The sequence below is a fragment of the Myxine glutinosa genome, chromosome 11 (genome assembly GCF_964187855.1).
Source record: "Myxine glutinosa chromosome 11, kmMyxGlut1.1, whole genome shotgun sequence".
Taxonomy (NCBI): domain Eukaryota; kingdom Metazoa; phylum Chordata; class Myxini; order Myxiniformes; family Myxinidae; genus Myxine; species Myxine glutinosa.
In genome coordinates, this window is record NC_136271.1 from 5,929,741 (window position 1) to 5,957,478 (window position 27,738).

Genomic DNA, 27,738 nt, shown 5'->3' on the forward strand with positions numbered 1-27,738 from the left:
TTTCCCCCACTTTCCACCCCTCAGAAAATGTTCATTTTTTTTTTTTTTTTGCCTTCCAGAAATCGTATGATGCCATAAGCTCTGTCACTATGCTCAAGAGTGTTTGGATATCTAAAGCAAGTGCTATACAGAGACGTGGTCGGTAAGCTTTTCACATTGGTTGCCATGAACCATAAGAGTTTGATTTCTTCCACCACACAGTAATCACACTTTGTTCAATTAATCGAGCAAAAGATTGCGTGAAATGGGGTATGAGCAATCCTGTTCGTGAATGACTTGGGGAAAAAAACGGCGAATGCCAAACCATGAACCTATAAATTCCACATTCCTGCACCACGTTCAGTTGAATGTCAGGCATTGACAGCCGGTTTGTGAATGACTTGGACACAAACTTATTTTCGCTGAATGTTTCTTTTTTGCAAATGTCGAAGCCGCGAATGTCACGGGTGGAAAGCCTCGCATGATTTCCTCATTCTCCTTTAAACTCAATCTCTCGGTATTTTCATTCCAAACAACAGCATTCCAATCACAAATACTATACCATTGATGGTGGCGGTTTGTATGCAGCCTATGGCTGCTTGGCTGCATCATTTTCTGGAGGCGCAGCTATGATGCTGATGCAATTCCCCCTGTTACCAGTAAGGTGGTACTCATTTTGCATGCCTTGGAAAGAAGACAGGCTGGTTCAACTCCCCTGCTGTTATTTAATCTGCACAACAGGGGCTCAAACTCAGGACCCTAAGATCTCAAGCCAGCCATCTTAACAGTTAAGCCAACACCAGGCTACTATACTATTAATATAACAAAATACAATGTTACAAACACTTGTGAAATAAACAAATATAAATGCCGTTCTAACATAACCAATGAAGGCGAATCTGTCAGCAAGCATGGGTGGATATGGAACACTTTGTACGGATGGAAACTCAAAATCATAACTGTATTAAGAAATTTATGAAACCTCCCACCCACCTTAGTATGGATAAAAGTGGTAACTCAAAACTCAAAATCAGGTGGTAACTCAAAATCACAATTGCATTGAGATATTATCAAACTAGCGAATGTTTCTGCCAAACCTGTGATTGTGTTCACATCCTAATAGGGAGCAGTTTCGTATGAGTGGAAACTCTAAGCCATAATTGTATTGAGGAACTTGAGAAAATTCCCACCTACTTTGGGACACCCGCCGGGACTCCAAAATGGGCAAAGACCGAAACCAAAATCGAATTGGTTTGTTCTTGTCGACTAACTAACTCGTCCACCTAGTTTTGTCCATAATCCGTTCACAACCATTTGAAAGATCGTGCACTTTTTTCAAATAACTCACAATGTTCTCTAAAAATAAGTTTAAATTGACAAAAGTATTTGGTCTCCAGAATTCTCCAAACAGTTCAATCTTGGTTTCATCAAACCACAGAATCTTGTTTCTCACAGTCTGAGAGTCCTTCAGGTGCTTTTTTGCAAACTCCAAGCGGGCTTTCATGTGTCATGTCGACAGGCATGTCGTTTTTGGCCCGATCACTCAATGGTGAAGATTCAATCAACCGTATCCGGATCTTCACCAAAATCGAACTGTTTCATCCTTGTCTGTCCACCAAATTTTGTCCGAACCCGTCCATAACTGAAATGTTTTGCTATATATTGGTTTAAGTCTTATTACTCAATGGTGAAGAATCACTTTTTAAAATTCTCTGATCCGGAATTGAATCTTCACCAAAATTGAATGAATTCCTCGGTGTCACACACCCGACCTGTGCACAAAGTTTTGTCCGAATTGGTCCACAACTTTTTGACATATCTTGCTATATATATGGTTTTTGCCCCATCTCTCAATGGTGAAGAATCACTTAACAAAATTCTCAGATCCTGATCCAGATCTTCACCAAAATCTAAACATTTCGCCCCGTGCCACATACCTAACCTCCAGCAAATTTCGTCCGAATCTGTCCACAACTTTTTGAGATATCCTGTTCCCAAACAAACAGACGGAGACAAACAGACAGTGGTGAAAACATAACCGAAGGTGGAGGGAGGTAAACACACCCTTGGTTTCACAACAAAATATATATCTTTGGCACCGATGTTTTATTCCAATAACTCCAGTTTGATTAATAGGAGGTTTTCTGACAAATATCACTGAAAAAAAGGAAAAAATCATTCTTATTTGCTTATTGATTTATTATCAATCTTTTATTCATATCTGGCCGAAAGACTTCTTACCAATACTCTACTACTTATGTTAGTGACTTTGTTAACCTTTTTTTTAATGCATTGATAACCTCTTTCTTCATGGTGGATCAGCTGAGACAACAACAACAACAACAGGCATTTTAAGGCCATTTTCCCTGCAAGAGCGGGGGTTAGCCTTGCGGTCCCCATGACAATCTTCTCCATTTTGCCCTATTTTCTGCATCTCCCCTTGTTATAACCCCCTTGCCCGCATTTCTTCTTCGACCATATTTATAGTAACCCTAAATTAGCCATATATTAGCCAATCTGTGAAAAAATGTAAAAGAAGCTAGTTTCAACTGATTTTGGTGGGTATGGGTATGGACAACTTCCAAAAAAAAGTAAGGAGGGATAGGGGTTGGGGAAACCTTTTTATTAGAGGTCAAAGGTCATTGACCTCTGCCTAAATCATATAAAATTGTATTTCAGCAACAAAATATGGTATATAGATGATCTTGGTGTCAAAATGCACAGGATTACGAAAGAAGATGACATAGAATAATGACTGACCCATGGAACCAATTACTGACCTCCGAAAATGAGGTCAAAGGTCAAAAATAGACGTCTTATCACCAAAATATCATATTTATAACAGGAAAATTACCATATCTATCTATAATTCCAGTAATCTCTGTGTGTGTGTATGTGTGTGTGTATGTGTGTGTGTATGTCTGTGTGTCTGTGACCGCTGTTTCTCGACAACCACGGGTCCGATATACTTGAAACTTGCCAGGTATATTGCTGGGGACCTGAGGATGTGCCTTTTCAAGGTTTCATATTAATCGGAGAAGTAGTTACCGAGCTATGGCGATTTAGCCGTTCGCCGTTCGCTTTGGCTTTGCGAATGGACCAAACCATTCATGTAAATAGAGGGGGGGGGGGGTTCTGTGGTCGTTCGCTTTGGCTTTGCGAATGGACCAAACCATTCAAGTAAATAGAGGGGGGGGTTCTGTGGTCGTTCGCTTTGGCTTTGCGAATGGACCAAACCATTTCATGTAAATAGAGGGGGGGGGGGGGGTTCTGTGGTCGTTACTGCCACGCGGTTTGGAATGTTTTTCCGAACGGGCACCCACGTACGGGCACGTCCTAGTTATATAAAAATGAGCAAAAAAAAAACCGAAGAGGTTAATTTCAACTTACGTGGTGGATATGGGGGTTATTATTTATTCCAAGAGCAGAGGGGGAGGGGGAAATTACCTTTCTTGGGATCAAATGTCATTGACCCTAGACTAAAACACTATATATTGCATGAATGAAGTCTTTGTTTTGTCTTTGTTTCAGGAGTGATTACTGAGAAAACCTAGCTAGCCTACATGTACCTTGACTACCCCAGTGCAGTGAGATGTCCCAAAAGTTCCCTGAGGCCTTTGGAACAATACTGTAAAATAACAAAATTACCAGGATGGATATATGTGAAATATGTAGTGAGGACTTTTCAGAAGCAGGAAAGCTACAGAGGTTGTACAGAAAGGGATATGAGAATCTAATAGAGCAGTGTAGACTTATCAACAACTCTTCATTATTGGAGCCATTGGAACAAAAATGGAGTAGCAACACTCCTATGACAGTCCATCGTAGATGCCGAACCCTTTTCATGCAAAAGGAGCCAGATGTTGAGGAACAAGAGCATGCGCCAAGACCAAAGCGACAAAAGGTGTCTCAAGCAGTAAATGATGACAAAGTTGATGGTAAGATAAAGTAATTCTTTACTTGATTCATGTATGGGTGACATAGTCACAATTTCGGTCTTCGAGGCCGGCCGATAGGCACAGTGTGACCGGAAGGGACGAGGTTCTCCTGACCACGTGGCCCTCGACTTGGTGGGGTTTGTCCACACAATGTGGGCGCTTCCAGGATAACTTTAGCCGGGGAGCGTTTGGGCGCCCCGGTCTGATACTGCCGCCCACGCGCAGAACAACTTGTGAGTGCACGTGGGTCCCGGCGGTCCCACTGGCCTAGCGCTACCATGTTTAGACAGCGAACTCCGTCCCCGGGCACCACGTCTGACTCTCTTATTCGCCAAGACCAAATGGGCTGGTACGTTTTCACATCTCAAGCTTCTGGGGGACCTGATGGAAGAAATGATTGGTGGAAAGCGGAGTAAGAGGACCCACACAGACCTTGGGGCAAAGCGTCTAGAGAAAGACAACCAGCACGTCAAGTTGATTTCTGCATGGTTTTCAACTCATAACCCCTTCATAGAGGTTAGTATAGATAATAATAATAATAATAATAATGCATTTATTTTATATAGCGCTTTTCAGGAAGCCCAAAGACGCTTTGACAGAGTGCAAAACATAATGCATAGCAAAACATAAAAACAATTGCAAAAAAAGAAGAATCAATAGGGAAATATTCAAAGCACAAAGGAGGGAGAAGGAGAGGAGATAGTCAGGGGTTAGATGCTGTGGGTTAAATGTTGAATGCAGTGTTGAACAGGTGGGTCTTGAGTGATGTTTTGAATGTGGTGAGTGAGGAGGAATCTCTGATGGTGTGAGGTAGCGAGTTCCAGAGGGTGGGAGCAGCGATGGAGAAGGCCCTGTCCCCCCAGGATCTAAATTTGGTCCGGATGGGGGGGGGTCAGGAGGTTGGTACCAGCAGAGCGGAGGTTGCGGGTGGGAGTGTGTCTGGAGAGGAGGTCAGCCAGGTAGGATGGGGCCAGGTTATGGAGGGCTTTGTAGGTCAAGAGGAGGATTTTGTACTGGATTCTCTGGGAGATGGGGAGCCAGTGAAGCTTGTAAAGGACGGGGGTGATGTGGTCACGGGTCCGGGAATGGGTGAGTAGACGGGCAGCGGAGTTCTGAATGTATTGGAGTTTATTGGTGATTGTTGAGGGTGAACCATAAAGGAGGCTATTGCAGTAGTCCAGACGGGAAGTGATGAAGGCGTGGATGAGGGTTTCTGCAGCCACGGAGGAGAGGGATGGACGGAGACGGGCGATGTTTTTCAGGTGAAAGAAGGCTGTCTTTGTGATCTGTTTAGTGTATTTGTCGAAGGAGAGGGTTTGGTCAAAGATGATGCCAAGATTCCGGATGTGAGGGGAGGTGGATACTGGGAAACCGTCGATGTTGAGGGCAAAGTTATGGGTGGACTTGGTGAGCGTTTTTGGGCCAATGATGATTATTTCAGATTTATCACAGTTAAGTTTGAGGAAGTTGATTTGAAGCCAGGATTTTATTTCAGAGATGCAGTTTGTCAGGATAGAGTGGGTGGCGGTGGAGATGGACTTGGTGGAGATGAAAAGCTGGATGTCATCGGCGAAGCAGTGGAATTGGAGACCATGACGGCGGATTAAGTGACCGAGGGGGGACAGGTAAAGGATGAAGAGGAGGGGGCCAAGAACTGAACCTTGGGGGACACCTTGGGGGAGGGGAGCAGTGGGGGATTTGCAGTTATTGATGGAGATGAATTGACGTCTGTCAGAGAGGTATGATTTAATCCAAGAGAGGGCAGTGCCGGTAATGTTAAAGGTGGTTTCAAGTCGGGTGAGGAGGATGGTGTGATCGATGGTGTCAAAGGCGGCGCTGAGGTCGAGGAGGATGAGAATGTTGAGGTTGCCAGCGTCAGAGGAGAGGAGAAGGTCGTTGGTGATTTTGAGGAGAGCAGTTTCAGTACTGTGGTTGGAGCGGAATCCGGATTGGAATGTTTCATACAGGTTATTGGCAGAGAGGTGATGTTTGAGTTGAGTGGCTACAGCGCGTTCCAAAACCTTTGACAGAAAGGGTAGGTTGGAGATGGGTCTGAAGTTATTTAGGGTGTCAGGGTTTAGTCCAGGTTTTTTCAGAATGGGGGTAACAGCAGCAATTTTGAGGGATGGTGGGACGATGCCTGTAGACAGGGAGGAGTTTATTGTTGCAATGATAAGTGGAGAGAGAGCAGGAAGGGAGGCCTTGACAAAGCTGGAGGGGATGGGGTCAAGAGTGCAGGTGGCAGTTTTCATTCCGATGAGTTCAGAGAGGTCAGTAGGGGAGGCTGGGGAGAATTGAGACAGGGGATGGCAGGATAAGGGGGGGCAGGTGGTTTGAGGGGGAGCGGGTGCGGCGGTGGTCAAGCTGTTGTAGATGTTTTCAATTTTGCGTTGGAAGAATGAAAGGAAGGAGATGCAGTTGTCTATTGTGAATGACTGGGTGGTGGTGTTCAGGGGGCTGAGGAGTTTGTTTATTGTAGAGAAGAGTGCTTTTGGGTTTCCGGAGCCAGAGTGGATAATTTGAGAGTAGTAGGCGGAGCGGGCACAGGAGCGGGCATCTTTATAGTGTTGTATGTGGTCCTTGTAGGCCTGGGAGTGAACTGTGAGACCTGTTTTATTGCGGAGTCTTTCAAGTTGGCGAGCACGAGTTTTCATCAGGCGGAGTTCAGGGGTAAACCAGGGAGCAGAATGGGTGAAAGAAACTGTTTTGGTTTTTATAGGCGCAAGTTGGTCAAGGCAGGAGGAGAGAGTGTGGTTGTAGTCGTCAGTGAGGTCAGAAGGGGTGTGGAGGTCAACGAAGGGAGAAGTGGACATTTTTTCAGAGAGGGTCGATGAGAATGAGGTAGGTGAAAGAGCGTTTAGCTTACGGAAGTTGATAGTGCGATAATGCCTTGGTGCTGGGGTGGGGATGTTGATGGTCAGAGTGATGGCTAGGTGGTCAGAGAGAGTGAGGTCGGAGCCAGAGTGATGGTGCAAAATTAGTCCAGTAGAGCAGACAAGGTCCAAAATGTGACCACGGTTATGGGTAGGAAAGTTGACATGTTGAGCGAGGTTAAAGCAGGTGAGTAAATCAGTGAAGTCAGTGGTTAGCGTGGAGTCAGTGGAGTCTATGTGGATATTGAAATCACCAAGGAGGAGGATTGAGGGGGAGAGGGAACATAGCTGGGTCAGAAAGTAGGAGAAGTCAGACAGGAATGATGGGTGTGGTTTGGGAGGGCGGTAGACAACAGCCATGACTGACTGTGTGTGACCAGAGAGTTTAAAAGCCAGGTGTTCAAATGATGGAGCAGATGAGATGGAGATGAGGTTGGTCTTGATGTCTTGTCGGTGAATAACGGCAATTCCACCACCTCGGCCCTCCGAGCGTGGTTTATTGATGTAAGAATATCCATTGGGTGTGGTGAGGTTGAGCGTGTAGTAGTCCAGTGGTTGTTGCCAGGTCTCAGTGAGACAGAGAAAGTCCAGTTTATTTTCCAGGATGTAGTCGTTCAGGATGAGGCATTTGTTGTTGAGGGACCGGGTATTGAACAGGGTGAGCTTGATGTTGTTTTGTACGGCGGGTATGAATCCAGGTGATTTGGCCAGGGTTCGCAGACAGGAGGTGCGATTTTGTGCGTTGTTGTGACCAGGTGTGTTGGGACGATGAGTGGGAGTGCGCTGAGCCGACCAGAGGATGGGGATGGAGTGACCTGATTGTAAATAAACAAACTTACGACCGGAGCCACGGTGAATGTACCTGGGTCGACGCAGGAGTCCATTCGATTTGATTGCAGAGATGCATGATGGGGTGGAGCGGGTTTTAAGCAGGAGAAGCCTTGCGGCGGAGTACCGCAGAGCCATGCCAGCAGGAGCGAAGGGACGAGCACGAGGCCAAGGGTGAGGAGGCGAAACAATCGTCACAACCCACGGGAGTGGGCCCGAGGAAACAGCGAAGGAGCCGAGCAGGTGAAGCCAGGAGCAGAGCCGGGACCATGCAGAGGGCAGACAGGAGCGAAGAGACGAGCACGAGGCCAAGGTTGAGGAGGCAAAGCGGCAAATGCAGCGGCAAACGACCGCCGCCGCTAATCAAGATCACGGCGGCAACCCGCCACCACCGCCGCTGCAAACAATGGGCACAACCCACGAGAGTGAGCCCGAGGAAACAGCGAAGGAGCCGAGCAGGTGAAGCCAGGAGCAGCAGAGCAGAGCCGGGACCGTGCAGAGGGCAGACTCAATGGCCAAAAATCCGCCACGACCACCAGGAAAGCAAGATACGGACAATGGTCCAGTCAGAGAAGCGGCGAGCAAGTGACGCCAGCGTCCTCTCACGACCGGACCGGAAACGGAAACAAGATCTGTTAGATCTGTTTCATTTACTGATAGTAGCACAGAAATCATTCCACATTTCAGTTACTATTTGTGGAACATTTACTTATCATCTTAGCTATGTAAAATAATATTTCATTTTTCATTTCAGGTAAAAGACCCCAACACCATTACTTCGCTGTCTAGTGGAGTAATAACTACCGACAAGTCAATTGTCAACTGTGATGATGCAGTGAGGATAGGCCATGAAATGCAAAAGGATCTTGATAATGAGTCACCGGTTAAGAGCATGAAGACAGCAAAGAAATGCAAAAATCTGGCTGAACTTCAGAAGAAAGTAAAGGTAGGCGACAAGAGGATCTACATCGAAAAGACCCTTCTTTTCAATAGACTGATTTTCATGGCAGAGAGAGATGAAGGGATCGAACACATGTTCAAATTTGAGCTGACCCCGGTCCCAACATCTCTCTTCACAATGGATCGCATGATGAGAAAACCCAAAAAGCATGAATTTGGCAAGATGCTCAAGGAAACAGCTACAATACTTGACGTGGACATAAACAGCAAGATGCATGTTGTTGATGGAGGGTGGCTACTTCATCAGGTAAAGTGGTCCAGCGGTGCAACCATCAAGACTATAGTTGATACATATGTCAGATATGTTGACAACAAATTCAAGGATGCTACTGTAGTGTTTGATGGCTACGGGGAGGAATCATCAACGAAAGACCATGAACATATGCGGCGGATGGCTGGGAAGAAGGTTTCTCCGGACATGAGGGTCACACCGGAATTGACTATATCATGTGACAGAGAGGTTTTCCTGGCAAATGAGAAGAACAAAGGAGCCTTAATCATGATGATATCTGCAGAGATGGCAAGCCACAATATCACTGTACGCCAAGCAAAAGATGATGGTGACACGCTGATTGTTAGGTCTGCAATGGACTTGGTCGCAAGTGTTAAATCCCCAGTTGTTGTTGTCGCCCAGGACACTGATATTTTGATATTGCTCTGCTATCATAGGCCTGTCCACTGTACTAATTTCTATTTACAAGCAGATTTTGGTGGTCTTTACGACATCTCTAGCATACACATCGGAGACAAAGAAGAGTTCCTCTTCAAGTATGGCTGGTCTGGAAACGACACTGTTTCATGCATTCATGGACATACCAAATGTGCTCTCTACAAATGCAGATTTCCTGCCAGTGTCATTACTGCATTCACAAGTCCCACTTCAACCGACTCCATAATTCGATCAGCTGGATTAAAAGCCATGCAGATCACATATGGCTGTGGGGATACTCCCCTAGAAAAGTCTCGCTACATGAAGTTCAAGAAGCAAGCAGCCAAGGGCAAAATCAATCCTGACCGCCTACCACCAACGGAAGATGCAACAGCTCAACATTCCCTTCGTGTCCATCTTCAAGTTGTGGTATGGAAGCATCTTGACACCTCTATTCTTGATCCCAAAGGAAGAGGATGGGAGTTAGATTCCAACAGAAAACTCAGACCAAAAATGCTATCTGTTGGTATCGCGCCAGACAACCTTCTGAAAGTAATTTGTTGCAACTGCAAGGAAGGGGAGAGGCAATGTCAAACAATGAGATGCAGCTGCATGAAAGCTCGCATGTCGTGTGTATCTGCATGTGGAGTGTGCTGTGGGCATTGCGCCAATGGAACAGATAGCATAGATACAGAAAAAGAAATTGGTAGCGCTGAAGAGGAAACAGACTGAGTATTATTAATTTGTTGTTGCCGATAGATACTGTAAGTTCTAAGTTGTGAGTAGTACTCTGCAAATTGTTGATTATAAATTCACATATACTTTACATACACAAACTATTTGACACTAATGAACTTTACCCCCCCCCCCCCCCTGCTTATTTTGACCATTAACCTCGTATTTTGGTGGTGAAGAATCCATTTCATATTTAGTTTGTATCTTGGTATAATTCTGTTACTGTTACCAATATGATATTTGATATGATATTTTGGTGATAAGACGTCTATTTTTGACCTTTGACCTCATTTTCGGAGGTCAGTAATTGGTTCCATGGGTCAGTCATTATTCTATGTCATCTTCTTTCGTAATCCTGTGCATTTTGACACCAAGATCATCTATATACCATATTTTGTTGCTGAAATACAATTTTATATGATTTAGGCAGAGGTCAATGACCTTTGACCTCTAATAAAAAGGTTTCCCCAACCCCTATCCCTCCTTACTTTTTTTTGGTAGTTGTCCATACCCATACCTACCCAAATCAGTTGAAATTAGCTTCTTTTAAATTTTTTCACAGATGAACCTTAAGTTAGGGATACTATTAGCCAAGTCTTTCTCGGTCTTCCCCGTCCTCTACTTCCTTCTACATTATATCTCAACCAGTCACTTTCATCCTTCCTCAACACATGACCAAACCATCTCAAACTGTATCTCTTCACAGCATCCATCACAGGCTTAATTCCCATCATCTTTCGCAATTCATCATTTGTCTTCCTCTCTCTCAACGATACTCCACACATCCATCGAACCATTCGCATTTCCACCCTTTCCAGCCTTCGTTGCTGCTCTACATTCATTACCCATGTCTCGCTCCCATAAATCATAACACTTCTCACACATGCAGCATACACCTTTCCCTTCAGCCTCAACGACACTCCCCTCCTTGTCAGCACGCCACTCGGTTCCCGAAACTTCTTCCATGCATATCTCACTCCAGCAACCGTTGCCGAGACTGATCCACCTTCTCCATTCAGCACGTCTCCTAGGTAACAAAATGTTTTCACACCTTCCAGCTTCACGCCGTCTCCAAGATCCAACTCAACATTTCCTCCATCTGCCGCTCACTCTGTGCACACCTTACACTTGAATGTAGCTGCCACACTGGTTAATGACCCTCTCAAACCACTACATTTTTGATGAACCCACTCGGCGCACATTGTACATTGAATGGAATTCACTCCGACACCCTTCCTGCACACAGCACACAGCCAGTTCCCAGTTCTTTCCACCTCACCACATGCTTTACCACTTGCCATCACCTTCGTTTTTCCGATATTCACCTTCAGACCTTTTGTCTCCATACATTCTTTCCACTTGTTCATCTTCTCCTTCAGTCCATCCATACTTTCTGCAATCAACACCAGATAATCTGCACACAACAACTCCCATGGTAAACTCTCCTTTACGTTCTGAGCCAGCACCTCCATCACAGCTCTACAAATAGCAGTGGACTTAGTACCGACCCCTGATGCACTTCCACCTTCACCTCAAACTCACCACTGTTCCCGTCCTTCGTCCTTACAGCTGTGCGCGCTCTTTTGTACATTGCCATCACTACTCTGATCAGCCATTCCTCCACTCCTAACTTCCTCAATGCCCATGTCACTACTTCACGTGGAACCCTATCGAATGCTTTCTCCAGATCAACAAACCCAAGAAACAACTTCTCTCCTCCTCTCCATGTACTTCTCCTGCAACTGCCTCACAATAAAAAGTGCGTCTGTAGTTCCCCTTCCTGGCATAAATCCAAACTGCATTTCGTCAATCTTCACTTTCTTCCTTATCCTCCTCTCCAACACCCTTTCCAATACCTTCATTCCATGCTCCAATAACTTTATCGCTTGATACGAGCCACAGTCCAGAGGGTCACCTTTCCCTTTGTATAGAGGGATGAGGGTACTCAGTTCCCAATGCACTGGAATGCGGCCTTCTTTCACCACCAGATTGCAGATCTCTGTCATTCTCTTCACACCCCAATTTCCCACTGCCTTCAACATATCTCCCACAACTCCCGTCGGCCCTCCCGCTTTTCTACTCTTCATTGCTTTTATCGCTTCCTCAACTTCCTTCTCGGTTATCTTCTCTGCTGGTCCTAAAACTGGGTTACTCTCTATGTTGCCATCCCATTCATTCTCTGCATTCAACAGTATTTCCATATATCTCTTCCATCTTCCTTTAATTCCACCTGGGTCCACAACGATTTGTCCCACTTCATCCTCACCCCCAACCCACTTCTCACCCCCATCACATCACACCTCTCTTTCGCTATCTGCTTTGCAATCCTGAATACCGCTCTCTGACCCTCTTCCAAATCCAAGCGTTCTCCGAACATTTTCCGACATGCCTCCTGCGCCTTTGCTACCTCTTTCTTTCAGCCTTCTTGGCTTCCTTATAACTTTCATGCTCTGCCCTTTCTGCCCCCATACCCTTCGCCTTCTGCCGCTCCTTGAACTTCTTCCTCTTCTCTTCAATCTTCTTTCAAACTTCATCATCCCACCACCATGTTTCCGAGTGCCTCGGTGGTCCTTTTGTCCATCCACATACCTCACCAACTGCTCCCAACAGACTATCTTTCATTGACATCCAACCACTTTCAAGCTCAACCACATCAGCCTCTACCATACTCAGCCTCTCTTTTAATGCCTCCCTCACTGTCACCTCTTTCAACCTCCACACCTTCATTCTCGGTTTGTACTTCACCCGCCGAGCTCTCCTCGCACCTTTCACCCTTATGTCGCAGACAACCAAGTGGTGCTGTGAAACAGCCTCCTCCCCTGGGATCACCTTTGTGTCCCGGAGGTGCCCCCTAGCTCACCTACGCACCAGCAGGTAGTCAACGGTTGTCGCCGACCCACCTGACGTTTATATAACAAGCTTATTATCCTCTTTCTGGAACTGAGTATTACAAATCAACAAATCAGCTCCATCAGCAAACTCCAAAATCCTTTCACCTTCTCCATTTCTCACACCATATCCATAACCCCCATGAACTCCCTCAAAACCGTCCATACTCCTTCCCACATGTCCATTTAGGTCTCCTCCTACCACAACAACTTCCACATCTTTCACCTTTTCCATCAGCTTCTCTATCGCACACCAGAACTTGTCCTCTTCATCGCTGTTACGTGGTCCTCCCGGTGACTACCTGGTCTCGTTGACCCCCGGACCGTGAGAGGAACTCCGCCAGAAAGATTTATTATGTATGCGCTTTCGTAACGCAATCAATATGAATTCCAACCAAGAAAAAACCCCACACCAAGGATCCGGAATAATCGATGATATATTCCCCGAGCAATCAACCATCAACAATCCACAATCAACAATCAATCCCCGAGATGATTAAGATGGCCATCTTACATACGTGTGTCCCCTTTCCCCACTCCCGACCCCTTGGGTACTCACGACCCCTTTGGTCTCTGTCCCTCACAATGTCTCTGGGCCCCTCCTGACCAAGATGATGGTCGGCTTCGCCCCTCACGGGCGGTTGAACGAACCCCGGGCGGACGTGCTTCCACCGGGCACGTACCGTACCGGGAACCACGGCTGCAGCACACCCCTCCTGGCCAAGCGAAGCGGGCAAAGCAAGCGCCGCTTGCAACGCGCGCGAGGCCCCAAAGTGCGACCCGTACGCGTCCTTGTAGACGGTGCGGCGAACTGTGCCGGACGCTGGGTCCGTGCACGGACCCACGGCAACTTGACGTGTCAAAAGGGTAGTTACACGTCCCGGTAACTCCTCTCGCCAGACGGGCTTGGGAACGCAGCTTTTCCACGCTGCTCAATCTCGATCCCCACTCTCCTCGGAGCTGGGCGAGGAAGAAGAAGAATCGTCGCTTCTCCCGGACCTCGTGTCTTTTCTTCTTCCGTTTCCGGTCTCCTTTTTCCCAGAAGGGCTCCTGACCCTTTAATCACAACAACCCTTAATCGACTACACATTGATAAGCAAGGACCTGAATAGTAATTCACATACATTCACATAAATATGTAACACTCCCCCCCTTCAAGAAAGAAAGTTTGAACCCAGCGAAAACTTTCTTTGCCGGCCAACTTGGATAAACAAACCAGATAACTCACCCCCCCCCCAACTCATCAGTTCCCCCCGGGCACAGTCATCACTTAAAAATAAAGCAACAAAATTTCACACCATCCCCGAGATTAATTCCCTCTGGACCAAGCGTCAACCACTTCTAGTTTCTCTTGACTGACGGTTAAGAGGTGGTGACCAAAGCCCCCAAATTTAAACCTCTCTACAGCACTTTTTCGGGAGGCCCAGCGGAGTATTCCCTACATGGACGCCTTAAGGAATGTGGAGTTCACGGTTAGTCCGGGGAGGAAAGTTCATTACATGGATGCCTTTAAGAACGGGGAGTTCACGGTTAGTCCGTGCAGGAAAGTTCACTACCTGGACGCCTTTAAGAACGTGGCGTTCACGGTTAGTCCGTGTAGGAGCCCCGGCTCGGCGGCTCCCCCGTATATATAGTGCTTCAACTTCTCCAGACTCCTAACAGTTACGGTGGGACCACTTGTCCCAGCCGTTACCTGACTGGCGGTCTCCTTCTCGGCCAGTGCTCTGACATTCATTTTTTCGGGAGGTGCCGTAACTCTGGGAGCCTCCATAGTAATATCGGCTGCTGCCAACCCCAAAACTACTGCCAAGTTGTCCTCTTCTGTAGACCTCTCGACGCCTACGAAATGCCTTCCCTACTGTTATGGTCCGACCCTCCAAATCCTTACCATTCCAATTCTTCTCTGCCTCCCTGGCGTCTCTTGTGCTTGCAAACGTGACAAAGCCGAACCCTCTTGACCGTTGCGTTTCCCTGTCTTTTACCACCCGCACTTCCACCAGCGGCCCATATCTGTTGAAGACAGAGGTCAGAACTTCTTCCTCTGTGTTGAAGTTCAGTCCCCCTACAAATAACTTGGAACTTTTGTCGCCATCCCGAGCTGGTGGGGTGTTATTTTCCCTGCTGTGCTCTTTACCAACCCTCGGGTTACCATAAATTTGCCCCCCGGCCAAATCATTCCCAATAATCACAGATACTCCCTCTACAGGAAGCGTGGCTTGTAAACCGACGGTGACCGGTCCTGACACCAAATCGGATTCCAAATGGATGACATGAAGTGGGGCACTAACACAGCCACCGATCCCTTGTAACCGAACACTATCACCCGTTGCGGTACTCTTTGACAATGGCAAAATGCCTTCAAGCATTAAGGATTGATGGGCTCCTGTGTCCCTCAAAACCCTAACCGGTCTTGGATTAGTCAAGTCTCCCTTGAGTGAGACCAACCCCTCATAAATAAATGGTCGGTAACTCTTCTGTGGGCGATTTCTTACGCTTGCCATCGCATTCGGAGTGGTAATAGTCGGACTCTGCTCTGGGTCTTCCCTTTTCATGCGGTAACAACTGGACATCAAGTGTCCAGGTTTCTTGCAAAAAGCGCAAGTATGCCCGGAGGAAAAACTCGTGGTCTGCCTCGGGCCCCCCGAAATATAAGTTTGTCTTGGGCCCGCAGCCCTCTGATTTCGAACAGGTGGGGTATCCGCGTTGTCCCCATAATCCTCTCGAGGCCGCCGCCATGTATTGTCGTTCTCCGCACCTGCTGTTCCCCACCTCCCCTGCGGAGATCTAGGCGAGGAGTTAGGTTCGTGGACCCCTATCCGGTGTGTTAAGGCATAATCATCTGCCATGGTGGCTGCGTCCCACAACTTCGGTACTTTCTTTTCCTGCAGGTACATTTTGATGTCCTCGTGGACACACTGTTGAAATTCCTCCACCAGGATCAAGTCACGCAATGTTTCGAAGTCTTTCCCGACTCCTTTTGACTCACACCACCGATCAAACATGTTTTCTTTCACTCTGGCAAACTCCACATGGGTCTCACTCTCCCTCTTCCTGGCATTCCTGAATTTTTGCCGGTAAGCTTCCGGAACCAACTCATAGGCTTTGAGGATGTGCTTCTTCAATACCTCATAATCTGCACATTGGTCCATTGGTAGCGCCGAATAAATCTCTTGAGCTTTTCCCACCAGCACACTTTGTACTAGTATGGTCCAGGCCTCCTCCGGCCAGTTTAACTGTCGAGCCACTTTCTCAAAGTGCGGAAAAAATTTAGCGACTTCCTTTTCACTGAAGGGTGGAACCAGCCTCACATGTCTGCCCACATCCCAGGTGTTCTGGCTAGGTGTCGACCCCGTCAGCAAGGGTGGTACCTCTCCCCGTTCTCTCATTAACTCCAGCTCCTTGAATTTAATTTCTTGCTGAAGCGCCATGTCACGTTCCTTCAATTCCCTTTCCGCTTTTCTCTCCTCTGCTTCGAGTTCCCTTGCAGCTCTCCTCTCCTCTGCTTCTGCTTTCCTTTCCTCTGTTTTCATCCTTTCTAACCTTTCCTGGAGTTCTCGTTCCACTCTCCTTTCTTCTTCTGCTCTTTCCTTTTCTGCTTTCCTTTCTTCTTCTGCTAACCTTTCCTGGAGTTCTCGTTCCACTCTCCTTTCCTCTGCTTGTTTCTCTTCTCTCCTCTCTTCTGCTTTCCTTTCTTCTTCTTTTAACCTTTCCTGGAGTTCTCGTTCCACTCTCCTTTCCTCTGCTTGTTTCTCTTCTCTCCTCTCTTCTGCTTTCCTTTCTTCTTCTTTTAACCTTTCCTGGAGTTCTCGTTCCACTCTCCTTTCCTCTGCTTGTTTCTCTTCTCTCCTCTCTTCTGCTTTCCTTTCTTCTTCTGCTCTTTCCTTTTCTGCTTTCCTTTCTTCTTCTGCTCTTTCCTTTTCTGCTTTCCTTTCTTCTTCTTTGATCCGTTCCTGGCTCCGTAATTGCAACTCCAGTTTCCGGAGCTCAACGTCTTCTGGTTCTTCGGGTAGCCACTGCCAGGCTAACTCGTCCCATGTTCCTAATCCCACCATAGATTGTATCACCGTGGTCTGCAACTCTGCCTTCCTCACATTAGTTCGGACCTCCAAGTTAAAATGTTTGGCCAATTTCAAGAGGTCCATCTTTAGTAACGCTCGGAACTGTGCCTCACTCGGTGTTACCGCAAAGTTCTGTGCCACAAACGCCATGGTGACTATCGTTAACACCTGTTAACCTTCACCCAAGACTTTACCCCAATTTCCCCAAAAATTTACCAATTAATACTTAATTAATAAATTTTAATTAATAAAAATATTATTTTATTATTTTATACAATTTTAGATCCCGGACGAGCCCCCAATTCTGTTACGTGGTCCTCCCGGTGACTACCTGGTCTCGGTGACCCCCGGACCGTGAGAGGAACTCCGCCAGAAAGATTTATTATGTATGCGCTTTCGTAACGCAATCAATATGAATTCCAACCAAGAAAAAACCCCACACCAAGGATCCGGAATAATCGATGATATATTCCCCGAGCAATCAACCATCAACAATCCACAATCAACAATCAATCCCCGAGATGATTAAGATGGCCATCTTACATACGTGTGTCCCCTTTCCCCACTCCCGACCCCTTGGGTACTCACGACCCCTTTGGTCTCTGTCCCTCACAATGTCTCTGGGCCCCTCCTGACCAAGATGATGGTCGGCTTCGCCGCACACGGGCGGTTGAACGAACCCCGGGCGGACGTGCTTCCACCGGGCATGTACCGTACCGGGAACCACGGCTGCAGCACACCCCTCCTGGCCAAGCGAAGCGGGCAAAGCAAGCGCCGCTTGCAACGCGCGCGAGGCCCCAAAGTGCGACCCGTACGCGTCCTTGTAGACGGTGCGGCAAACTGTGCCAGACGCTGGGTCCGTGCACGGACCCACGGCAACTTGACGTGTCAAAAGGGTAGTTACACGTCCCGATAACTCCTCTCGCCAGACGGGCTTGGGAACGCAGCTTTTCCACGCTGCTCAATCTCGATCCCCACTCTCCTCGGAGCTGGGCGAGGAAGAAGAAGAATCGTCGCTTCTCCCGGACCTCGTGTCTTTTCTTCTTCCGTTTCCGGTCTCCTTTTTCCCAGAAGGGCTCCTGACCCTTTAATCACAACAACACTTAATCGACTACACATTGATAAGCAAGGACCTGAATAGTAATTCACATACATTCACATAAATATGTAACAATCGCTCCGACCAACCTGCGGAGCATATCCCGAGATGACGTTCACCAAGAGCTTTCCAATCATCATTTTCACCGTCATCAACCTTTCACTCACTCTCGTCACACTCACCACACTGTCTACAAACTCCTCAGAAAACAGGACACCAACACCATGTACGCCTTCCGGGCACCCTTGCCACACAAACTTGTATTTCTGTCTCTGCCTACCCTGCACCATTCTCACACCACTTCCCTTCCATCTCGTCTCCTGCACACAACATATGTCCACTCTTCGTCTGACTAATACTTCCACCACTTCTCCTGATCTCCCTGTCATTGTCCCTGCATTCCATGTCCCAAACCTCAGAAACCGATCTCCACTTCGGGCATCAGACGTTTCGTCGTCATAAATGGAGTGATTTCCACCCTTGCTTTGATCGGGTTCCCCACCTTGAGTTTTGACGAGAGGGAATGGGGTCCCCCACGGGGTACTTCGGGCTGTACCATGCCCATATCTAGTTCTAATTGTCGTGGTTCTCTTTTTGAGGCAATGTTTTTATGGCCGGATGACCTTCCTGACGCCAACCCTTTTAGTCGCCTCTTACGACACGCAGGGATACGGTGTACCTATTCTACACCGGGGTACACACCGGGTACCTATCAGCTGAGACACTACAACATATACTTATTTGAGGGTGGTGCCCATGTAATTTTGCTTCGTGTGGTTCTAACTGTTGTGAACTGAGAATGAGGAAAAATGTTGGAGAGTGCTATATATACTTTAATAATGCATGTTTCTTCTTTATTTATTTTCCCCACCTATACCTGCATGTTGGTTCTAACAGGGCAGGGCGCTGTCGGCCTGGCGTTTGCTTTCACTTGTTCAGTTGCAGACGGTTCATGAACATGGAAGAGTATCAGACTCCCGAGCTGTTACGAGAGCCACTGCAGGTGAGATTTGAAATTGTGTGAACCTAAATATACATGAAGATTATATGAACCTAAATGAGGAACACTGGTTCATTATCTGGGTTCTTTTAATTCCTCATGGATACGAGTGATGACACAATATTGATCACGTCCTGCTTTGCAGCTCATTTTCTGTTGGCTTGGCATTGCGTTTTTTCGTTTCGTCATAAATTATGGTTGCATTGTTGGTTGAAGTGTGGTGATCAAGTTTCAGTAAGGGTTCACTTTTTTATTTTTCGCAGTAAAGTCAGTATGTGTTTGGTCCTGTACCTTGCAAACTGCAAGACTAGTTGTTACCTCCGCCACCATAGATGGTCAGAGGTTATGTTTCACCTGTCTGTTTGTCTGTCTTTGAGCACAATATCTCAAAAAGTTATGAATTTTTTCGGACGAAATATGGCGGATGAGTTGGGTGTGTGACATGGACGAATCAATTCGATTTTAGTGGAGATCTGGATCCAGATATGAGAAATTTTTAAGTGCTTCTTCACAATTGAGAGATCGGGCCAAAAACTATACATAGCTTGATATTTCAGTAAGTTATGGATGGACTTTGACAACATTTGGTAAATGAGTCGTGTTGGTAATGAGAACAAGCCGATTAAGTTTTTGTTGAGAGGCCAGATCTGGATCTGTACATCAGTGGGATACAAAACGCTAACTGTTCAGCCTGGCGGAGGTACGCACTCTATCAAGTGCCGTTCTAGTTGTGGGCCATGTTATTTGCTTGTGAGTTTATGTAAATGTTGTTGCGGGGCTGTTGGATTGTTGCTGTGTCTGTAGTTTAATTATCCGTTCATTTGTTGTTGTGCAAGTCCTTTTTTGAAGGATCGGGGTCAAGGCTCGTATGCTAACACAATGGTACAGTGTGCACACGGACGAGCAAGAATCGGCCAAACAATATTTGCATTGGGATGGCAGGGGCATAGGTGTGAAGACTACAGTGCCTTCAGAAAGTATTCACACCCCTTGACTTTTTTCACATTTTGTTGTTATGCCTGAATTTAAGATGGATTAAATTGAGATTTTTTCAAATATTGATCTACACATAATATACCATAATGTAAAATTGAATTTTTTTTATTATTATTATTTTTTACAAAATAATTAAAAATGAAAAGATGAAATGTCTTGAGTCAATAAGTATTCAACTGCTTTGCTATGACACTCCAAATTGAGCTCAGGTGCATCCATTTTTCTTGTATCATCCTTGAGATGTCCCTACAACTTGATTGGAGTCCACCTGTGGCCAATTCAATTGATTGGACATTATTTCAAAAGGAACACACATTTCTATAAAAGGTCCCACAGTTGACAGGGCATGTCAGAGCTGAATCTCTACCATGAAGTCCAAGGGACTGTCCGTAGAACCCTGAGATACAATTGTGAGGAAGCATAGATCTGGGGAAGGGTATAAAACAATTTCTAGAGCGTTGAAAGTTCCCAAGAGCACAGTGATCTCCATTATTAGGAAATGGGAAGAATATGGAACTACCCAGATTCTTCCTAGAGCTGGCTGTCCGACCAAACTGGCCAAGAAGGACCTTGGTCAGAGAGGTGACCAAGAACCCAATGACCACTCTGACAGACCTATAGAGTTCCTTGGCTGAGATGGTAGAACCTGCTGTAAGGACAACAGCACCCCAAATCCACCTTTTTCAATATCCGACTTCATTCCTGAAATTCCTAGAAGGGATGAAAGTGTTGAGGAAGGATGAAAGTGACTGGTTGAAAAGAGTGATGGAAATGAATGTAGAAGGAAGTAGAGGACGGGAAAGACCGAGAAAGACTTGGCTAAAGATGGTGGAAGAAGAAATGCGGGCAAGGGGGTTAACAAGGAGAGATGCAGAAAATAGGGCATAATGGAGGAGATTGTCATGGGGACCGCAAGGCTGACCCATGCTCTAGCAGGGAAAATGGCCTTAAAATGCCTGTTGTTGTTGTTGTTGTTGTTGTTGTTGTTATTGTTGTTGTTGTATTCCTGAAATTCCTAGTAGTGTCCACTTGTTTTTTTACTGTGTACTCCCCCCGGCCCTTACTTCCACCAAGCTGTCTCCCTTCCACAGATATACCGACGTCTTTGTTCTCTGCTGTTGTTGTGCTTGTGTGCTTCCCGATCTCTCCCACTCGTTTCCTGCTCCCTTTATTATATGCTTTATGTGTCTGTTTATGATTAGTGTGTTTAATGTGCTAGCTCTTACACGAGCCTCGACTTTGTATTTAAAAAAAAAAATTCTTCATCTCCAGATATTAAACTAAAATATAATTGAGTCCTGGAAGGAATGGTAAGTGGTGTCCGGTCCATCCTAAAATCCTTGGTCTGGATCCCAAACTATTGAGATAAACTAGGCCATATCTACTGTATTGATGGTGAGTTGTTTTGTGAAATATTATCATATCTTCTCCGTTTATGTTACCCTCATGTATGTCATTCTTTTTCCTTGCTATTCTTCTATTCGTTGCAAACACCTGGGCTCGTATAAAATGTGAATGGACTATTTGAACATGTCACATTGCTGATTAAAATCGAGAAACATCCAGCATTGCTTTGACGATAAAGTTACAGGGATGGTAGCTTCGGTTTATTTTCCTTTAAGCATTGAGTTGCCTTTCATATTTGATGTGCTTACAGGAACTCAGCCTTTACACGAAGCTTCTGGCTCCAAAGAATGTGACTGTCGAAGAGTTTTTGACTAAAGCCCCAGAACCACCATCTTTACTGTTGATCAAGAATGCCCTAACTCTACTCAAGGTCAGAACCCCTGTGAATCTGCAACAGTATTTTCTTTGCCTTCCTTAGCAATCCACAAGACCAATTTTTTTAGTCAGTCAGAATATTGTTTATCTTGTCAGCAGTCGCCATATTACTAAGAAGGCAATGTTTGCATTTGTAGATCACTAGAAGAGTTAAACCACTGTTCACATTAGATTCCCCCCTGTTTGGAATGGTCTATTCAGGCAATGGATGCAATGGATGAGTTTCAAGATCTCACTGTGCTTGGACACCACCTCTCTGAGCTCCCAATTGAGCCCCGTTTTGGCAAGATGGTGCTGTATAGCGTGGTGCTCAAGTGCCTGGACCCCGTACTGACAATAGCATGCTCGTTGGCACATCGTGAGCCTTTTTTGTTGCCTTCCCAGAGTTCCCAGCGCCATACTGCCTGGGCCTGTCGCCGCAACTTTGCAGCCAACACCTGCAGTGATCACATGGTTTTACTCCGTGCATTCCAGGTTTAAGGGCGGGGGTGAACTGGTAATTTGATGGCCCATATGTTTCGAAGTTCAAGCCTTCACCTTCCCACCAACTGTTTACACATTTTGTGCTGCAGGCATGGCAAAAGGCCTACGCAGAGGGATGGGAGCGAGCTTTTTGCGAACGCAATTACTTATCTCAAGGCACCATGGAAATGATCATTGGGATGAGAGCTCAACTACTTGGGCAGCTCAGAGCTTCTGGTCAGCCCTTTATAGCATCTTCAACCATTATCTTCACATTGAATGAATCACATTTTTGTTTTCAATCTTTGTGCTTTGCTCCCCTTCATGCATGTATTTACTTTTATTCTGAATCGGAACACTTAACTGCATTCGCAGGCTTTGTGCGAGGACGTGGCGGTGGAGACATCAGAGAGTTAAACGTTAATTCTGATAACTGGGCCGTTGTTAAAGCCGCTTTGGTGGCTGGCCTGTACCCCAACGTGGCGCATGTGAACCGTGCAAACAGAACGTTGAACAGTTCCTGGAAGCCATGTCTACGCTTTCATCAAGCATCTGTTCTCTTACTGCCTCAGACTAGCAAGGTCAGGGGATGACTTATTTGTTGTGCAACAACTGCAACAATGATCATATCGATACATAAGGCTGTGCATATCAAGAGGCCCTTCGACTCATTCACTCAGGAAATTCCAATTCCTTATTAATTTTTTTCAACTCAAAATGTGATATTGGTCCATTCCTGGAGGACGTTTTTGTGATCTTTCGACTTTGCTTTAGGTGGGAAGCGTGAGGAATTGCAATGGCGCGCCATTAACTTTGCTCTAGTTCCATTTCTAATGATGTGTCAGTCCTTAAATGCAATTGTATAGGAAAAAAATAATGGTGGTTATTCAGTGAAACATGTAAAATTGTTTTCCAAGAATAAACCTACGATATTAAATAAGCATATGTATGTATGTATGTATGTATGTATGTATGTATGTATGTATGTATGTATGTACTGTATAAGAACCACCTTTAGAGGCAATTTTTCCCCGCAGAGCAGGGGTTGGCCTTTTTCGGACACCATGGTCCCCTTTTTGAAGCAATGTTTTACAGCCAGATGCCCTTCCTGCCACCAACCCTGTTAGTCACCTCTTGCGACACACAGGGAATTACCAGTGAACTGGTATTCGATTTGCCGACCTCGGAAGGATGACAGGCTGAGTCAACCCCCCTGGCGTTAAATCAGCAATCGACCGGGATTACGAACCCAGGATCCTAGGATCCCAAGCCGGCACCCTAACCGCTAAGCCAACACCAGGCTTTTGTATGTATGTATGTACAGGGTGATTGAAAAGTAACTCCCTATTTTAAAATATTTAGAAATTATTTATTTATTGTAATATTTTTCTCAAATTTTTAGTGTTTGTTCCTTCATGTATGAGAATTTAATCGGTGTTGGCTTTTTTGTCAGATTATTTTTTGTTTGAAATTCGGAAGCCCTACAAACATGGCTGGACGTCTTACCCTGCAGGAGCGTGCCCAGCTAGTGGTATGAAGATTGGTCTGATCTCTTTAAAAATATCCTCTGGTCTGATGAAGCGGTATTTCACATCGGTGGGTTTGTGAACCGTCACAACTGCGATTACTGGGCAGGAGAAGATCCTCGTGGTATTTCTGAAAAAACGCAATATCGGCCCAAGGTAATGGTGTGGTGTGGAATGACTTCGGAAAGGATTGTAGGTCCCTTCATTCTTCGCGATACCATGAATGCCAAAAGGTACCTCACCATGCTGCAAGACGAAATCTGGCCAATTATCAGTGCTTCGGAGAATGTTGAAGATTTGATTTTCATGCAAGATGGCGCTCCTCCACATTTTGCTATTGTTGTTCGTGAATGGCTGAATGCCCACTTCCCTGGGAGATGGATGGGTCGTCGTGGTCCGTATGAGTGGCCAGCCAGGAGCCCTGACTTAACACCATGTGACTTTTTTCTTTGGGGTTGGGTAAAAGAGCAAGTCTACTGTACCAAACCAACGACTTTGGAAGAACTTGAAGGGCGAATACGAGAAGGTATGTCTTCCATCCTACAAGAGTTCCTGGTGAAATCAGTTGACGTGGTTCCCGGGTGGCTTGAGAAGCTGGTGGCGAATTCTGGTGCCCATATCGAATTTTAAATAAAACTTCATGCTATACGCTTTCTTCTTACATCCATTTCTTGTAAAAATTACAGTTATGAAATAAATTATAAGTATTTTAAAATAGGGAGTTACTTTTCAATCACCCTGTATTTACTGAATATGTATGTATGTATGTAAGTATGTATGTATGTATGTATGTACTGTATGTATTTACTGAATGTATGTATGCATGTACAGTGCATTCAGAAAGTATTCAGACCCCTTCACTTTATTCCCATTTTGTTATGTTGCAGCCTTATGCTGAAATCGTTTAAATTCATTTTTTCCCTCATCAATCTGCACTCAATACCTCATAATGACAAAGAGAAAACAGGATTTTAGAAAGTTTTGCAAATTTATTAAAAAGAAAAAACTGAAATATCACATTGACATAAGTAATCATACCCTTTGCTATGACGCTTGAAATTTAGCTCAGGTGCCTCCCATTTCTCTTGTTCATCTTTGAGATGTTTCTACACCTTGATTGGAGTCCACCTGTGGTAAACTCAATTGATTGGACATGATTTGGAAAGGCAAACACCTGTCTATATAAGGTCTCACAGCTGACAATGCATATCAGAGCAAAAACCAAGCCATGAGGTCGAAGGAACTGCCTGCAGAGCTCAGAGACAGGATTGTGTCGAGGCACAGATCTGGGGAAGCCTACATAAAATTTCTGCAGCATTGAAGGTTCCCAAAAGCACAGTGGCCTCCATAATTCTTAAGTGGAAGAAGTTTGGAACAACCAGGACTCTTCCTAGAGCTGGCCGCCCGGCCAAACTGAGCAATCGGCGGAGAAGGGCCTTCGTAAGAGAAGTGACCAAGAACCCGATGGTCACTCTGGCTGAGCTCCTGAGATCCTGTGTGGAGATGGGAGAAACTTCCAGAAGGACAACCATCACTGCAACACTCCACCGATCTGGGCTATGTGGCAGAGCGGCCAGACGGAAGCCAAACAGTTCAATCTTGGTTTCATCAGACCACAGAATCTTGTTTCTCACAGTCTGAGAGTCCTTTAGGTGCTTTTTTATAAACTCCAAGCGGGCTTTCATGTGTCTTTCACTGAGGAGAGTCTTCCGTTTTTGGCCACTCTGCCATAAAGCCCAGATCGGTGGAGTGTTTGCAGTGATGGTTGTCCTTCTGAAAGTTTCTCCCATCTCCACACAGGATCTCTGGAGCTTAGCCAGAGTGACCATCGGGTTCTTGGTCACCTCTATAACCAAGGCCCTTCTCTCCCGATTGCTCAGTTGTTCCAAACTTCTTCCATTTAAGAATTATAGAGGCCACTGTGCTCTTGGGAGCCTTCAATGCAGCAGAATTTTTTTTGTCGGCTTCCCCAGATCTGTGCCTCGACACAATCCTGTCTCTGAGCTCTGCAGGCAGTTCCTTCGACCTCATGGCTTGGTTTTGCTCTGATATGCATTGTCAGCTGTGAGACCTTATATAGACAGGTGTGTGTTTTTCCAAATCATGTCCAATCAACTGAATTTACCACAGGTGGACTCCAATCAAGGTGAAGAAACATCTCAAAGATGATCAAGAGAAATGGGAGGAACCTGAGCTAAATTTCAAGTGTCATAGCAAAGGGTATGAATACTTATGTAAATGTGATATTCCAGTTTTTTCTTTTTAATTAATTTGCAAAAGTTTCTGCCATCCTGTTTTGTCTTTGCCATTATGGGGGTATTGAGTGTAGATTGATGAGGGAAAAAATGAATTTAAACGATTTTAACATAAGGCTGCAACATAACAAAATGTGAAAAAAGTGAAGGGGTCTGAATACTTTCTGAATGCACTGTAGAAAGGTGTGTTTCTTTCTAAATCAATTCCAATCAATTAAATTGGCCACAGGTGGACTCCATTTGAGTTGTAGATACATCTCAAGAATGATCAAAGGAAATTGGATGCACCTCAGCTCAATTTGGAGTGTCATCGCAAAGGGGTTGAATACTAATTGACTCGAGACATTTCAGCTTTTCTTTTAAAATTAATTTATAAAATATAATATTTTTTTAAATTCACTTTTACATTATGGGGTATTACTTGTAGATCAGTGAAAAAAAAAAATCAATTTCATCCATTTTTAATTCAGGCTGTAACAGAACAAAATGTAAAAAAGTCAAGGAGTATGAATACTTCCTGAAAGCATTGTACATACTCGTATACAATGTCTTTGTAATGAATGATGGAGAAGCCTTTGGTCAATATCAGGCTTTATTAAACTTGAATCAATTAGGATCTATGAAACACATGCAAATACAACAACAGTATAATATAGCTAATAGGTTACAAATTTTAAGCGAGGTAATACAATCGACCATCTCGCAATGATCTCTCTCTCTCTCTCTCTCTCTCTCTCTCTCTCTCTCTCTCTGTCTCTGTCTCTGTCTCTGTCTCTCTCTCTCTCTCTGAATCATTGTCTCTCTCTCTCTCTCTCTCTCTGAATCATTGTCTCTCTCTCTCTCTCTCTCTCTGAATCATTGTCTCTCTCTCTCTCTCTCTCTCTGAATCATTGTCTCTCTCTCTCTCTCTCTCTCTGAATCATTGTCTCTCTTTCTCTCTCTCTCTGAATCATTGTCTCTCTCTCTCTCTCTCTGAATCATTGTCTCTCTCTCTCTCTCTCTCTCTCTGAATCATTGTCTCTCTCTCTCTCTCTCTGAATCATTGTCTCTCTCTCTCTCTCTCTGAATCATTGTCTCTCTCTCTCTCTCTCTCTGAATCATTGTCTCTCTCTCTCTCTCTGAATCATTGTCTCTCTCTCTCTCTCTGAATCATTGTCTCTCTCTCTCTCTCTGAATCATTGTCTCTCTCTCTCTCTCTGAATCATTGTCTCTCTCTCTCTCTCTCTGAATCATTGTCTCTCTCTCTCTCTCTCTCTGAATCATTGTCTCTCTCTCTCTCTCTCTCTGAATCATTGTCTCTCTCTCTCTCTCTGAATCATTGTCTCTCTCTCTCTCTCTGAATCATTGTCTCTCTCTCTCTCTCTCTCTCTGAATCATTGTCTCTCTCTCTCTCTCTCTCTGAATCATTGTCTCTCTCTCTCTCTCTCTCTCTCTGAATCATTGTCTCTCTCTCTCTCTCTGAATCATTGTCTCTCTCTCTGAATCATTGTCTCTCTCTCTCTCTCTGAATCATTGTCTCTCTCTCTCTCTCTCTCTCTGAATCATTGTCTCTCTCTCTCTCTCTCTGAATCATTGTCTCTCTCTCTCTGAATCATTGTCTCTCTCTCTCTCTCTCTCTCTCTCTCTGAATCATTGTCTCTCTCTCTCTCTCTCTCTCTCTCTCTCTGAATCATTGTCTCTCTCTCTCTCTCTGAATCATTGTCTCTCTCT

At 45.3% G+C, this 27,738-nt stretch overlaps 1 protein-coding gene across 3 annotated transcripts in view; it reads left to right on the plus strand.

Annotated features, from left to right (window-relative positions):
• YTHDC2 (YTH N6-methyladenosine RNA binding protein C2) overlaps positions 1 to 27,738 on the plus strand; it is a 155,290-nt gene that overhangs the window by 82,115 nt on the left and 45,437 nt on the right. For all 3 annotated transcript variants that reach the window (XR_013624886.1, XM_078786366.1, XM_078786367.1), the window contains exons 18-23: positions 60 to 142; positions 18,905 to 19,010; positions 21,661 to 21,780; positions 21,987 to 22,259; positions 22,358 to 22,484; positions 22,623 to 22,828. Coding sequence is in view for 2 of the 3 variants with exons in the window: in XM_078786366.1 (XP_078642492.1) it covers positions 60 to 142; positions 18,905 to 19,010; positions 21,661 to 21,780; positions 21,987 to 22,259; positions 22,358 to 22,484; positions 22,623 to 22,828 (915 nt within the window). In the remaining variant the exon portion in view is untranslated. The remainder of the gene's footprint in view (positions 1 to 59; positions 143 to 18,904; positions 19,011 to 21,660; positions 21,781 to 21,986; positions 22,260 to 22,357; positions 22,485 to 22,622; positions 22,829 to 27,738) is intronic.